The sequence below is a fragment of the Rhea pennata genome, chromosome 1 (assembly GCF_028389875.1).
Source record: "Rhea pennata isolate bPtePen1 chromosome 1, bPtePen1.pri, whole genome shotgun sequence".
Classification (NCBI taxonomy): domain Eukaryota; kingdom Metazoa; phylum Chordata; class Aves; order Rheiformes; family Rheidae; genus Rhea; species Rhea pennata.
This window is the reverse complement of record NC_084663.1, coordinates 115,872,354-115,886,360: the sequence shown is the minus strand read 5'-3', so window position 1 is coordinate 115,886,360 and position 14,007 is coordinate 115,872,354. Positions and strand designations below refer to the sequence as shown.

Sequence of the window (14,007 nt, the reverse complement as noted above, 5' to 3'; positions counted from 1 at the left end):
ACATTTTAAGGTGGAACTGATTATGGATTCCTTTTCGTAGCAAGTAGCTGATCTTAAAAAAAACACATTCACAAAATGAAAGTTCAAACCACAGCATTTTCATTGTAGAGACGATCTTGTTCCTTGAAACTGTCAGAGTCAGCCCAGTTGTCAGTCAGATACTTGAAGGCTGAGTCTGAAAGCTGCACTTCCTGTGGATGTTTCCAGCCTGGGACTCTTAAAAGTTATTCATTCTTTGTAACAGAAACCTCCTCATGGAGTACGCTATAATCATAGCTGTCCAGTGACATAGCTGGATGATCAACATCAGTAAGAAACCCTTTCTATTCACAGAACAAAAAATTGTGAAAAAAAACCTCATTCCTGGAAGAAAATGGTTTCAAAGCATACGAGAGACTGGGACTTTTTTTTTTAACACATTGAGATTGAGGAAGACTGATGTTATAAGGCGACCCAAGCTACCATTGCATATTTTCACCTGCCTAGGCTTTACTGCCCTTGTAGTTGATACCATATATTGTACCAACAACCATAGTATTTCAGCCAGTGCCATTTCCCTCACTGAAGTGGAAAAGGATTGTTTCTGAGAAAAATATTAGCCATTCCAGTCTTTCATAGAATGGCATTTCTAAACTGTTCTCAGAAGCAGTCCTGCCTGGTAGGATTAAATACCAAAATTTATTGTAAGCATGATTGCTGAGACCATAATCTCTCCAACAGCGAAGACTCAGCTATGGATTAAGCATCCATAATCTGTCTTTGCAAGAAAAGGTTTGCATACAAACAATCCATTTAAAGCTCAGAGAGATCTGTAGCTCTCCCTTCAAAGCACAGGAAACTCTAAGCAAGGCTGATCATCTAATTTTTTTACAGAGCACAAAGTTAATTTAAGGGTGCACTCTAAGCAGCAGAAAAGATTTTCTTGGAAATCCTGTTGTTCATTAGCAGTCCTTGGTGCAAAGTAAGCACTGTGCCGTCAGCCCAGCTCTGAGACTTGTGTTGCGCTTTGTCTTCCCATTGCCCACAGAAAGAGAGTGCCTGTCACAGCTCTACAGGTGTGCACGTACCATTTGAATCGATCCTTTGATATTGGCACAAAACAATGCCCGATGAGCCATCAAAGCATCCATCTAAGCCTTTAAAGAGGGTATGTAAAACAAAGTATGTTTAATAAAAGTCATGTAAAACCATGTCTGAAAGACATTTGACTAAAAAAGTCAATCTCAGTTCTAAGATGAAAATGTTATTTTTATTTCTGCACTGTTGAGAGCACAAAAGAAGCACAGTTCTCATCTTGGATCCCAGAGGCAGCTCTCGGTGCCAATATTCTGTTCATCTTGGACTAACAGAATATACCAGAGGGCTAGAGGTAGAAGAAAAAGAGCAAGTCAGACTGGGTTAACTGCAGCAATCTTCTTGCGTTTTCATTAAAGTGTCTAGCTCAGCAGGATTTCTGTTGTACTGCTACAGAAAAGTACAACTTTCTGTACAAAAAGTACAGAAAGTAAAACTTTCTGTTGTGTTATACCTCATCCCAAAATACATCTGCGGATTACACAAGTAGAAATCTTTTTCATGTTAGCAATGTATTATCAAATTAGCATTCAGAAACACTAAGTGCTGTGAACTTATTCAGTTACAAAATGATTGATATTAGAGAGACTTCATTTGTAGAGATGTTTAAAATGTAAATTAATAATCAAGCATCTTATTAAATTGGTATATGGAGAGCAAACAGGTCAAGTTTGATCAATATAAGTAGTTTTTGGATTTTGTGTTAGGGTGAGACCATTAATCTCTGAGTCTTCTTTTTATTTCTCGTCTCTCATACTTGAAGTTGTTACATTGCAAGAAGAAAAAAAGACCACGTTTAACTGTTTTTTTCCTTAGTGACTAATTTAGTATTAAGAGCAACTTCATTTTTAAACGAACAATGAACTCTTCGCTGTAACCGACAACTTCCAGTGACCCCTGCCTAGGTTATCCAGGTTGAGGGTTAATCCTGCCCCAGAGGCAGGGACTGCCTTGGAGATTAAATATGAAAATACAGCTTTCATCCTTCATGTGACAGCACTGCTCCAAGCTTGTACACCATCCTTGTCAGCTCCAGCACAGAGGTTGCTTACTGTGCTTGTTTGCCAGGCTGAGACTCCCAGCACCACTGTAGCTATGGTCTTCACTGCTACATGGACACATCTACAAACAGAAATGCGGTTGCAACACTGGACTTGGCAATATTAAAAAATCAGATCTTTCGAGTGAGTTCAAGTTTCCAAATGATCCAAACCACTTGCACCTAGCCTCCTTATCTTGTTCAGTATTTACTATCCTGTCAGTTTTTGTAATCCAAACATTTTTCAGCCACAGCTTTTTTCCAGTCAATGATTTTAGAGTGAATAAAGGGCCAAGAGCACTACAAACGACTGAATGGCCTAGTCAGGATGGACCAGCCTTCATAGCTATTTCATAAGGCTTTCTCACTGACATCTGTTTTCTGAGGTCTGACAAATTATTATTTTACAGTACCACATGAGCAGGTCATATGATACATGAAGATGGACACCTTTTGGGGGAAAGTTTTTTATGCCCAAGGAATTACTTGTGTCAACTGAATTTGTAACACCAAACATACATAATCTTCCCTTGACAGTTCAAAATATCCCTTAACTGTAGTCAGAAGTTTTCATTCTTCAGCATTTTACCACCATGTCAGCTGTGTCACTTCATTCAGCACTGCCCCTGGAGTAAGGTATTCCACATCCTCTCACATACCCTTTTTAATATTGACAAAACATTACCACTTTTTTGCTCTTAGAAAATTTAAATCTGTTTTAAATCTTTTGCAGTTTATTCAAATTTCCAATATGTATCACTTTAATCTTTGAGTGATAGTGATCTACTCAGTGGTCTCTAACAGGACTTTTGATGATAAGCAAATTTTATCTGAGCAAATTGAGAAAACCTGCAAGCTATAGATAGTGCTTAAAACTTTCCCCAATTAAATGTAGAACAAAAAGCACGTACTCTTCCTGCATCAAATACAGAAATGTTAGCAGGTTCCATCTTTTATGCATCACATTAAATAACTTCACTAACTCTTGCCAGTGGACCTATATCACTTCTAGAGGTTGTGTTGTCTTCCTGAAATACATTAGCAAGTTCCTTCATGTTTTCCTGAGCTGTGCCAATCAGATTTTTACCCTCTTGACCCTTAGCCACCTATATAAATAAGAATAATAAAACACACTATAGCCTCTACTTTTGTTTCTAAATGCTTTCTTTACTGTGCCGTGGAAAGATAAACTTTCAGCCAAAGTCATCTTTCTTGACTGTGCATTAATAGCTTTCTGGCTACAGAATAAATCTTTTTTTTAAAGATCTCACAGATTTCTCTCTCTGAATTTCTCATCCCACTCATTATTGCTTATAGCTTCCAAACACTAAGGAAAAATAAAACTCCTAAATATATTCATTTTTGTGCTGGAGACTGTCCTCGTTTTTTCTATATTGAGCATAATCCATGTTCTGCTCAGAGCCCCCATGCCAGGATCAACCTTCATTCTGTGGAATAATTCCTCTATAAATTTCTTCACAGTGTTCAAAAAGAGTGAATTTATAACAAGCATAATACCTCTATTTATGACAAAAAAAAAATCATTTCCTGTAGTTTTAAAGACAAGCTAGTGCAAGGCTTTGCTCTGCCTTGCAATAGTCCATATGACATATCCAGCGAGCATCTCCCAGACTTAGGTATCATAAACTACGCTTTATCTTTCCACATGCTAGAACTGGATACACATCCTGTTCTTTGGTTCAGTTTAGTAACTTGTGATAGATCCCTTCCAATATCTCACTTTTGCACTTCGTCATTTGGCACATTGATCTGTAACAGACACTTTGTCTCAGTTACCAGCGACTCAAAAGCAATGATGTTGCCTTCATGCAGGTTTGGTGCTGCCTCTCATCTACTCCACCCTCCCTGAATTCAGTAACTTTAACTTAGCTGATTCTAAGAAGGGCAGCTACAGCAAATTCCTCATCTTCTGAAAGAAACTTTGACTTCTCTCACTTGGTAGCTAGTTCTCCTAGCATTTGTTTAATGATCAGAGGAACCTAATCTTTTCTTCATATCAATTCAATTTGTTCACATTGTGCAGAATTTGAATTCTTACTGAACTAGCTTTCTTATAAGAGACATCTAACTTTGCTAATGTTAGCCTAGTTTTCTAATAAAAAGGAGCATTTTCCCCAGTAACGATAGAACTATTCTTTTCAATTTTTAAACTTGATTGAATTAACTATGCTTAAAAAAAAAGAAAGTTAAATGGAGGATGAGGGAAAAACCTCCTGCCCACACACACTACCACACTTACCACTAATGTGTATGGTAATATGTTTGTTGGAAGATTGTGTCTATGTTATCTACATATGAATTCCTAAATACAGTATACATAATGTGTAGTCATTCTAGATATTATGAAGTAATATGAAATATTCAAAGACTTTCCCATATTTAAACACTTTACTCGTGTCAAAACAAATCGTTTCTCTTGCTCAAACCACTAAAAGGCAAGCTGGTGATAAAAATGCAACCTCAAATTTTGCTAAATCACTTGAAATTAGAGACAAGAAGAAACTTTCTTGATATCACAGAAAATTCTCAATTCTGTTTCCAAAGGAAAAGTGTTTAGCTGTCTGAATAAATGACAGCAGAATACAAAGAGTAGGGCAAGAAAGTTAGTGTGGTTTCCATCCTTAAAGATTTTGCTTAAGAATCCTAAACCAAGCTTTTCCTATCAGTAGGACAGGCTAAAGCTCTCTCCAGGCCCCCTCAAAAGACCCTGCAGCCTCCACAGTGTCCACCTGCCTGGACTGAAAAGTGGTATTTTTCTCACTCAAGTTTCAGCACGGCCCTGCAAAGCTCCTCTTCCTGCTCCACTCTTCCCACAATGTGAGTCCCTTTGCTAAGAGCGGGCCATGCCTGGGCTCTGCTCTCCCCAGCCCCAACCAAGCTGCCACTTCCCAACATCCTGGGAAGCCTGCGGTGCCTCCTGTCCACCCAGCCCAGCTCGAGGTGGTCCCACGGTACGAGCAAGGCATGACAGCTGCAAGCGCTGTGCTTGCCCAGACTCTTCCCCCCAGGTGGGTGGACCAAACGCTTGGCATTTTTTCAATGAAGATGGGTATCAGATTGAAATTTGGGGGTATCATGTCCAAGGGGTTGTTGAGCAGGATGAAGAGGAAGAGGAGGACACTGATGGTTATTTCCCCATGTTATTGATTCTGCTGGCAGCAAGTTGGCTGAGGGTTTTGCCTAATCTTCAAAAAAAAAAAAAAAACCCAAAAAGAAAAAAAAAACAAAAACAAACAAACAAACAAAAAAAAACAACAACAACAACAAAAAAAAAAAAAACCCAAACAAACAAAAAAAAAACACCTGAAGCTCCTTTCACACCTAAATATTTCTCTGATTTCTTCAGAACATTATAGCCAGACTTTGCCTTCATTGGACATGGCAGTAGGTAGGATGTGATAGGAAAGGTAGGGCCCAAATCTCAAGAGACTGCAGTAGATGTTTTAAAATACACAGTATTTTCCTTCCCCAAGAAGAAGCAGGGGAGGAGGAGACCTTTTTCTCACTAAATCTTGTTTCTGATCCTACAGTCCACCAACACCTGCAGTTAACTATTTGCTGCAGGAAAGAGAAACCACAGTAATCAGTCTGAGGCTGTGGATGAGGTATTCCCTACATGTTGGACTCTTTCCCTCCTCTAATCTCAGTTTTTCCTCTTAGAGTCACTGCTCGGTATAGTGGCAGAAGCATTGCGGTGCACAGCTGAACACCTGGATGTGTGAGACAGCCAAGTCACCCTTTTACAGACAGACTACATAAACTTTCCCACTCGTTAGTCAGCGTTGGGAGCAAGTGCCCCATGCTCATAATAATAACGAGCTGGAATTGTTACGTATTTACACAGGCTGGCTTCCAGCCAGGCTTCTTTCGCAACGTGTGCGCAATTTACATTTGAATACTCGTAATGCTTCATATTCTATATCGACCGTTGAAACTTAAAAACCAGCAAAGAACGGACCTGGCATTGCATGCAGAGAGAAAAATTATTTTTTTCAAAACCTATTGCCAGTGCTTGAGTGAAAGCCAACAGTCTGCAACATAGCAATCACCCGCTATCCTCAAAAGAAATAGCAATGCTTCATGTTGCCTTATAGGTACTATGGGTCATTCAACCAAGGACATTCATGCACAAGACAAATATATGCCCACTCCCAGCAGGAAGGTAAAGAGCTTTTTCATATTAAGCATTTGTTCGATTTTTGTTTAATAAGTGCTTCTTGCTCATGCTCTCTCTCTCTCTCTCTCTCTCCTTATGCACATTTTTAAGGCAGCCTTTTACTTTCACTCAGCAGGAGATCATGAGTTTTTCTGTGAGAAAATTAAGTTTATGGAAAATGAGAGAGAGAGGTGTGTGTAATCACACACCTCAAAGAACTCTCAACTATCTTTGTTTTTACAGACAGCAAAATTACATAAAAGTGCTGAATTAGCTGGTAGAATTGCACAGTATTTGAATACATGGACAGTTCTTCCAGTGTTTGAGCTCCACTGACTTCAAATAAGCCAGGCAAATCCATACCAGCTGAGAACTTAGTCCTAGAAATTATGTTCTTGTGTTTACAGATAGAATGGGGTCTTAAAACATTCCAATTCTTTACAAAATCTCAGACTTGCTGGGTGACCTCATGCAAGTCATTTAATTTCACTGTACCTTTGGGCTTTTTGTTTCTAAAATGATGATGATAAAAAGTTAATGCTCCCCTCCTTGGGAAATTACAATGTATGCTGAGATAAGGACAATGAGAACCATATGGATGCCTATCAAGAATAATTATCGGTAAGCACCACTCAGGCTAAGCATGGGCTTCTAAGTGAGCAACAGTAGACAAGCTGTCCATTAAACATTTTTCTCCATTTGTCTTCCCTCATCTGCTTGCACCTGAAATTTGGCAGAAGAGTTGAGAAAGTTTCCTCAATTCCAGGTTCTTGTTGTTTAATACTGAAGTAATAATTGGCTACCAGAGAGGAAGAATTACGGGAAGAATTTTGTAAAGTACTCTATCAATATCGCGTTGGTACAAACAGCTTCCACAGAAATCAATTCAAAATATATTTCAGAGTATTTAGTTGGTCAAGTAAAATATAACTGTTAAAAGAAAATGGTACAACAATATCGGTTGGTAGGTTGACAAATATGAAGTTAACAGCTTAACCTTTAGATAGGTGAAATATATTGGGAATGATAAGAGATAAGATTATGTGACAATAAATACTCGTTGTACAGAATGGTTAGTTGAATACCTGTGTACCATTTTCAGGTCTAATTCGCCTGCAGGAGCTCATCAAAGCCCCTTCCAGATACAACATTAAAATCAAAATCCGCCAGCTGCCCTCTGGGAATAAAGACGCCAGGCCTTTACTCAAGGAGATGAAGAAGGGCAAGGAGTTCTACGTGATATTTGATTGCTCACATGAAACAGCAGCGGAAATCCTTAAGCAGGTAAAGAGGAGGGAGTGAAAAAACTCAGGACTCATTGCGTATCCTGAAAGCTGTCAGCCTATGTGGTTTTCATTTGCTAGGAAGTGCTGAAATTGAATTCATTGATATTGGCCATAGGCCATAGACTTTATAATATCAGGGACAGAAGTTTGAATTCATTGCATCAGGCTATAGACTTTCAAATAACAGAAACAGTGGTTGTTACAGAACAACATCCAGCTTCTGAGCACTCAGCAAGGTTCCAGGGCTTCCCTGAGCTATAAGGACTGTACTTATACAGCAAAAGGAAATTTGCAACTCTTCTTAATACTTCAGGTTCTGTGTGGCTGGGAAGCTTGTCACTTTTATTTCAGTTTGTCCTGCTTTAATCAATAAAATTTTTATGTCTTCCCCCAGAAAAAGGAACAGGGGACGTTTTGATGCCCTCATGCTGTAGCTCACACCCAGCTATTCCCTCCACAGAGCCTCCACCTCCACTGCAGACAAGAGAGTAACTCTGCATTCACATCACTGCAGCAAAGCAAAATTTGGTCTGCTGGTACTACCTCATCAACTTTTAAACTCTGATACAGCAAGAAGATGGAATGATGATAGTATCAGAGGAAAGAAGTATACTTTAAAACAGGAAAAGAGGCTATTGTTCAAGGGCTGACATAGCCCTGATCTAAATGTGAGACACAAGGCAAGGACAAATGCTCTAAAGCCTGATATTAATGGGCTAGGACATTACCAGCGGCACACAAAGAGTAGTGTAAATTAGAATTTACTCTTGTCATTTACTATATATTTCCAGACAATCAAAGCCTAAAGCAGTGGCTCCCACAGTCCATTGACCTGTAAATAGTAATACTAAGCAAGTAATGCACGGTGAGCAGAGTTTTCATTTTTGCTGCAATTGTGTTGGGGTGGTGTGTTTTTCTGTTTTGTTTTTAACTGTCAGACAGTCTAACAGGAAACACTGACCACAGCCCGTTAGGAGAGGGTCCACTGATCCAAACGTAGAGCATTGAGCCACCCCCAAGAGGTTAAAAGCTGATGTTCCTGTCCCAGAATGTTGTGCTGAAATATTTCAGTTATGCAGACTAGCATATTATACTGTGCTGTAAATGAGACAGCTAACTGGATGCATTAGTCTGCAGAGCCTGAAACCGTCCTCTCCACCGTGAAGAATTGCAGTCCTGTTAATGCAAACTTGCAGGATGATGTCCTAAATCAGAGGCAATACAGCTGAGAGCAGGCACACAAGTTCCCAGGAGCTTGGAGAGTGAGATTTATTGCTGTCAGAAAAGTTGGCTTGTACTAGATTTTAGAGTTTTCTCAGTGCAGACTATACATTTAAGCTACGACAGGGCCAGCTGCAGGCATGGAGTTGGGAATGTGAGGAAAGAGCAGGGGGAGGGTGCACAATCACAGCTGCTCTCTCATGTGATGGGAGCACACCGTAAGGGCCAGCACTGAAGTGTGTGTGTGGAGGGGAAGCAGGAGGGCTGCTGTCCCCTGACTCTGCTCCCGAGTAAGTCTGTCCAAAAGCATTAAAACATGACAGCAGGAACAAGCTGCTCCAAAATGAGGTTTGCAGGGGCAGAGTTAGACTGACAACATGAATTTTCAAGGATTTGCAAGAAGAAAGTGCAGATGTCTGGCACACTGCAGGAGGCACAGGGCTTCCTGTATTCCAGACTGAGTATTAAAAAAAAAATGAAAAAGAAAGATAAAATAACCTTAGAGGTAAGACAGGGCAAAGCGGCAGAACAGTTTGTGTGGGAAATGGATCACAGGAGACAACCGGCAAGCTGCGGATACAGAAAACACTCTCCGATACCTTAAAAGCTTGGAGAAGGATGGTGAATAGCAGTGTGGAAGGAAATTAAGAGAGGTACACCTGTGATTCAGAGCTGTGGGAAAGGAAGCAACATAAATATAGGCTAGATAGAAAGGGAAAATAGCTTTTATATGCGATAGTCCTGTGGCTGAATCTAGATGCTGACAGCAGTAACTCAGGTGTTGAAGTTCCTCATTGCCAAAGGCAGCTGTGAAATTTAGAGGTGTGGAGGGCTCTGAATTTGCAGGTATGACTCATCTGATTGTAGGTTAGGAACCTGAAGTACCATGGTTCATATTCTCATCATCACACACAGAAATCCCTACATAATTCAACCCTAGATGGAAAGAAGACATTAAACAGAATACTACAGAAATTGTTCTAAGAAAACTCTGCAATGCCAATAGAGAATGTTCTTGATCTGGAGACTTTGTAAACTGTCCAATGGATAAATCATTATGAAACTATGTGGGACTTCCAATAGGAACAGGAACCAGAGCCAACAGTCATATAAATCAATCCTAAAAGCAACAATTTCTTATCTGCCTACTGTATTTACAATCATCTAGTAGCAGCTTAGTAGCCCACGTAGGAGAAGATAAATACACCAAATAGAAATTTTTGGCAGGGGGAAGAAGGGGTGGCGTTTTACAGATTAAAGCTACAGAGGGGTCACACAGGGGCTGCATTTCCCCCTCCAAGTCGCAGGACAATCTGAACTTACTTGAACCTAGAGGTTACACCACCTCAGTACTGACGGCTGCTCCTTCTCCTTTGGACACTCCCGGTGGGCAGGTGCACCTCTGGCCTCCTTCAAGCCTCATCTAGGACATGTCTGGCGTGCGCCCCCTGCACTTCCCTGCTGCGGGGTGGCCAGGCATACCCACAACAGTGTTTCTGCTGGCAGCCACCATCCTTCCTCTGAGCTGCTAGTAGAGGCAGGGCAGAAAAGCTGCCTGGCTTCTGCAAATCTTACCTGCTGCTGCGTGCCAAGGTGTTGGCAGCAATGGCTCTTCAAGCAGGTGCAAATCATGCTGGAGCTCAGGGGGCACCGGCTGCATCACAGCTTGGTTCCTGGGGAAGGAGGGGGAAGGGATGCTGCAAAGCTCTATATGGGAGCTAAATACCTCAGAAATGATGTCCTTAAAGAATCAGCGTATGGAGCTCGATTTGGGAGTGCAGATCTACCCTGACCAGCTACATTGCCAGGATGCGGGACTAGGAGAGGTGACCAGCCTGCCTAGCGCTTTTGTTTACAAAACAGCACGAAAGACAGATTTCTTCTCTTAAATGAGACTATCTTTTGTTTATTTATAGCTCCAAACACAATACCACACTTCTGCCTTGTGCACAACAAGAACAGGCAAATCAATAAACTAATTTAAGCAAAATATAAAGCCTGCATGCAGCCGAATAACCTACTCCCTTAACTCATATGTTTTTCCTTCCCTCTGACATGCTGCAGAGAGCCCAGCCTTCCACAGTCCCCGACCAGCCTAAGGAGGCCTGGCTCTCTCATCACCCAGACCTGGAAAGAGTAGGAAGAAATTGTGATTATTCAATAATTCAACTTTTTCAATGATTGCTTTGAGTTTTCTCTCCAATATTCCCTTAAGGGTCTTGGTAACCTCATGGGACTGGAGCACTAAGGGAACTTACCAGCTCTGTGGCCTGTCCCAGGCAGCTACCTAACTACCTGAAACCAGCGGTTCATGCTGATCAAAGTGACCTGTTCCCCAGGCATCAGGATAGTCTGAAATTACTTGAACCTAGAGTTTACACCAGTAGACCTCACAAGCATGATGTGCTGCATCAGCCAAGCTTATGCAAAAAGTTGCAACTGGTCTGTCACACCCATGATCTGCCTGAAAATCCCAGTCCTGTTCTCCCTGAAGGCAAGAGATTTGGCTCCTGGAGTTTCAAAACTCAGAACTGAACAAATCTTCCACCAAGGACCATGATTTACTAGAGACTTAGATGCCAAAAGTAGGAGTTAAGTACAGTTGTGGTTTATCAGTGCAATTGTGTGATCTCCAAAGTCCCTCCTCAGTATCTGCTTAAGCTCTCTAGGAGCCTCCCTGTTGGACTTAGCAGAGGGTGCCTAGCATCTCTCTCCTTTCCAAGCTTTTAAGTAGACATCCCCAGTAGAGGCAAGCTGATCATGCACACTCCAAACATGCCTCAAGGCAGCAGAATAGGATCCCTTGCAAAAAGAGGCTGGAAATACTTTCTTAGGGAAAAGCGTGGTGGCAGAAAGCAATTTAGTGCTCTGTCTGTAGTCAGTTTTGTGTGCAAGTCTCCCAATATATCCTGCACACACCGTATTTGGTCTGATACTGCCTTTTTGTGTGAAAGACTTACTTGAAGAGTTTAAGTTGCAATTTATTCTTTGAACTCACCAATGATTGATATACATTTTACTGGTAGGCAAACTTATCCCTCATAAATTATGCAACTAACCTTAAATTATCCACTTCTCTCCCCACACCTTTAAATATTTTTAATTGAACAAATAGTATTTTAATCAGATTTAGGACACTCATAAAGCATTTTATAAAGGCTTCTATGTTTGCTTTCACTGTGTGACAGAAAGGGCAGCAAAATAACTCATTCTGTTCTTACAGGGGTGCTAAAATTAAGTGTCACTGTAGCATACATTCTAAGTATAATAATAAATGTGTGAAGATAAAACATCAGTTCTTGAGTATGCTCCCTCAAATAGCCTGATGGAGGGGAGGTGAAGATCACTGCTAAAAAAAAAAAAAAAAAAAAAAAAGGCAGGATTTGCTCTGTTCTCACTACTTCTGGGGAAGTTCCTGTGGCAGCTCCTCCCTGCATGCCCAAAGGTGGGAAGCAGAGAGATCCTCCTTTCACTGGTTCTCTTCTCTCTTCTTGAATTTATAAAGAGGTCCCAGTGGAAAGATGTCCTCTTCTGGCTTCCTGGTTCTTGCTGAAAGGCAGCAAGGGGAAATCCCAGCCTTTGGGTGAAGGCATTAGTGAAGAAAATGGGCACAGAAAGTGAATCTTATTGTGGCTCTCATAAGAGCCCTAAGGTCCTGCATCATTTCATTAGGGAAGGTATAAAGCAATGCAGTATGAGATAACTATGTTTTTTGTAGTAGTTACATACTATGTATGCATCATGACAGTCTCACCTCCCCAAGATGAGGTGAGCTAGTTATCGCAAACTGTATTCAGTTCTGAGTGCCTCCTGAGAGGAGGTATGAGGTGAGCAACACACACCAACTGTGTGCTTAGAGGGGCACGCAGGCTGCCAGAGAGTGCAGTGAAACTGCCTGGGTATTGGCTTCCCCGTTATCCTGATGAGGCACTTTCTGAAGTGAGCCAGGACTGCTGTTTGGCCTTTGAAAACAGATTTCCATACCTTAGAAGCAGGTCAATTGGGGCAGCCAGAGTTCAGGCACATGCACATATTAACCCAGAAATCTGGCTATGCATTTGGGCTCCCAAATCTAAATGTAGGTCTCCATAGAAGTAAAGGTGGCCATCGTCTCCAAACTTTATTCTGAGATTGCTAGTCCAGGCAGAGATCTCTGTTTCTCTGCTCTCATTACGTGGGTCATCTAGACGAAAGCTAGACTAGGTACATATGCTCGCAATGCAGTGCCATGCTACTTCTTGCACATATAGCTGTTCTTTGCTTCCTTTAACAGTTCACTTGGTGGTATAAACACAAGCAGACTTGCAATCTGAAAGAGTGTTTTCAGTCTTGGTATTATGAGACTATGTCACTGCTGGATTTTGAAGGGCAATGCTGCTGCCTTAGCTCTGTGGGATCTCTTCAGGAAGCAGAAGGAGTCAGCCACAGCAGACTGCAGCTCTGGGCAGATAGGTTTGTCCTGTCCTATTGCTATGGCCTTGCTTTTCAGATGGAGTCAATACTAGCTAAACATTTACTGAGTATATCCTGCTTTTTACATAGCACATGTCCCTACTGGAGGAACTCTCTACCAGCTAGACCACTGTTCTGATAGAGCAGGGCACAGGCTATACTAAAGGCTTCCAGTAAGCTAAGTTACACTCAGGTAAAGCTGGCTGAATGAAGTCCAGGGAAGCACTGGAAGCACAATATAATCCTCTTCATTATTCTTCATATTGCATGCTTGAGAGGCAGGAAGGTGGAGGGGGGTTTATTCATTATAGCTGATCTTGCTGATCTTAGGAAACATTAGTGGTACTAATTAATTGGATAATGAGATGCATTCCTTTAATGCTGATGAAATTAAATAATAGCATGAGTGAGGAAAGTGCATAGTGAAAGCAAGCAAAGGATTTGATGCAGTTCCCGTTAATGTTTCCCCATCCTTCTACTTGCAGCCTGCCTTGAGGGAAGACTGACACTAGCTCTCAATGTGGAGATAATTTTTGGAAGGTGAACAAATGCAGGGCAGAAGCAAGCCAGGAATGAGGCCCCAAAGAGATTTACAGGCATAAAAGATAGTACTGTTGATCCACTCTCTGTCCACTTGCCATCTATATTTTGTCCGCTGAAACTCATTCAGATTCACACTGACGTTCATGATCCACAAGCTAAAATATAGATCTGCTGAAGGCAAGGCCTGAACATCTGACTTGAGCTTGACTGAAATG

General features: G+C 41.2%; 1 protein-coding gene across 2 annotated transcripts in view; it reads left to right on the top strand.

Moving 5' to 3' along the window:
- Window positions 1-14,007, top strand: part of GRIK1 (glutamate ionotropic receptor kainate type subunit 1) — a 164,689-nt gene that overhangs the window by 87,913 nt on the left and 62,769 nt on the right. For both annotated transcript variants that reach the window (XM_062573136.1, XM_062573143.1), the window contains one exon: window positions 7,393-7,574. In XM_062573136.1, coding sequence (XP_062429120.1) covers window positions 7,393-7,574 — 182 coding nt within the window. The remainder of the gene's footprint in view (window positions 1-7,392; window positions 7,575-14,007) is intronic.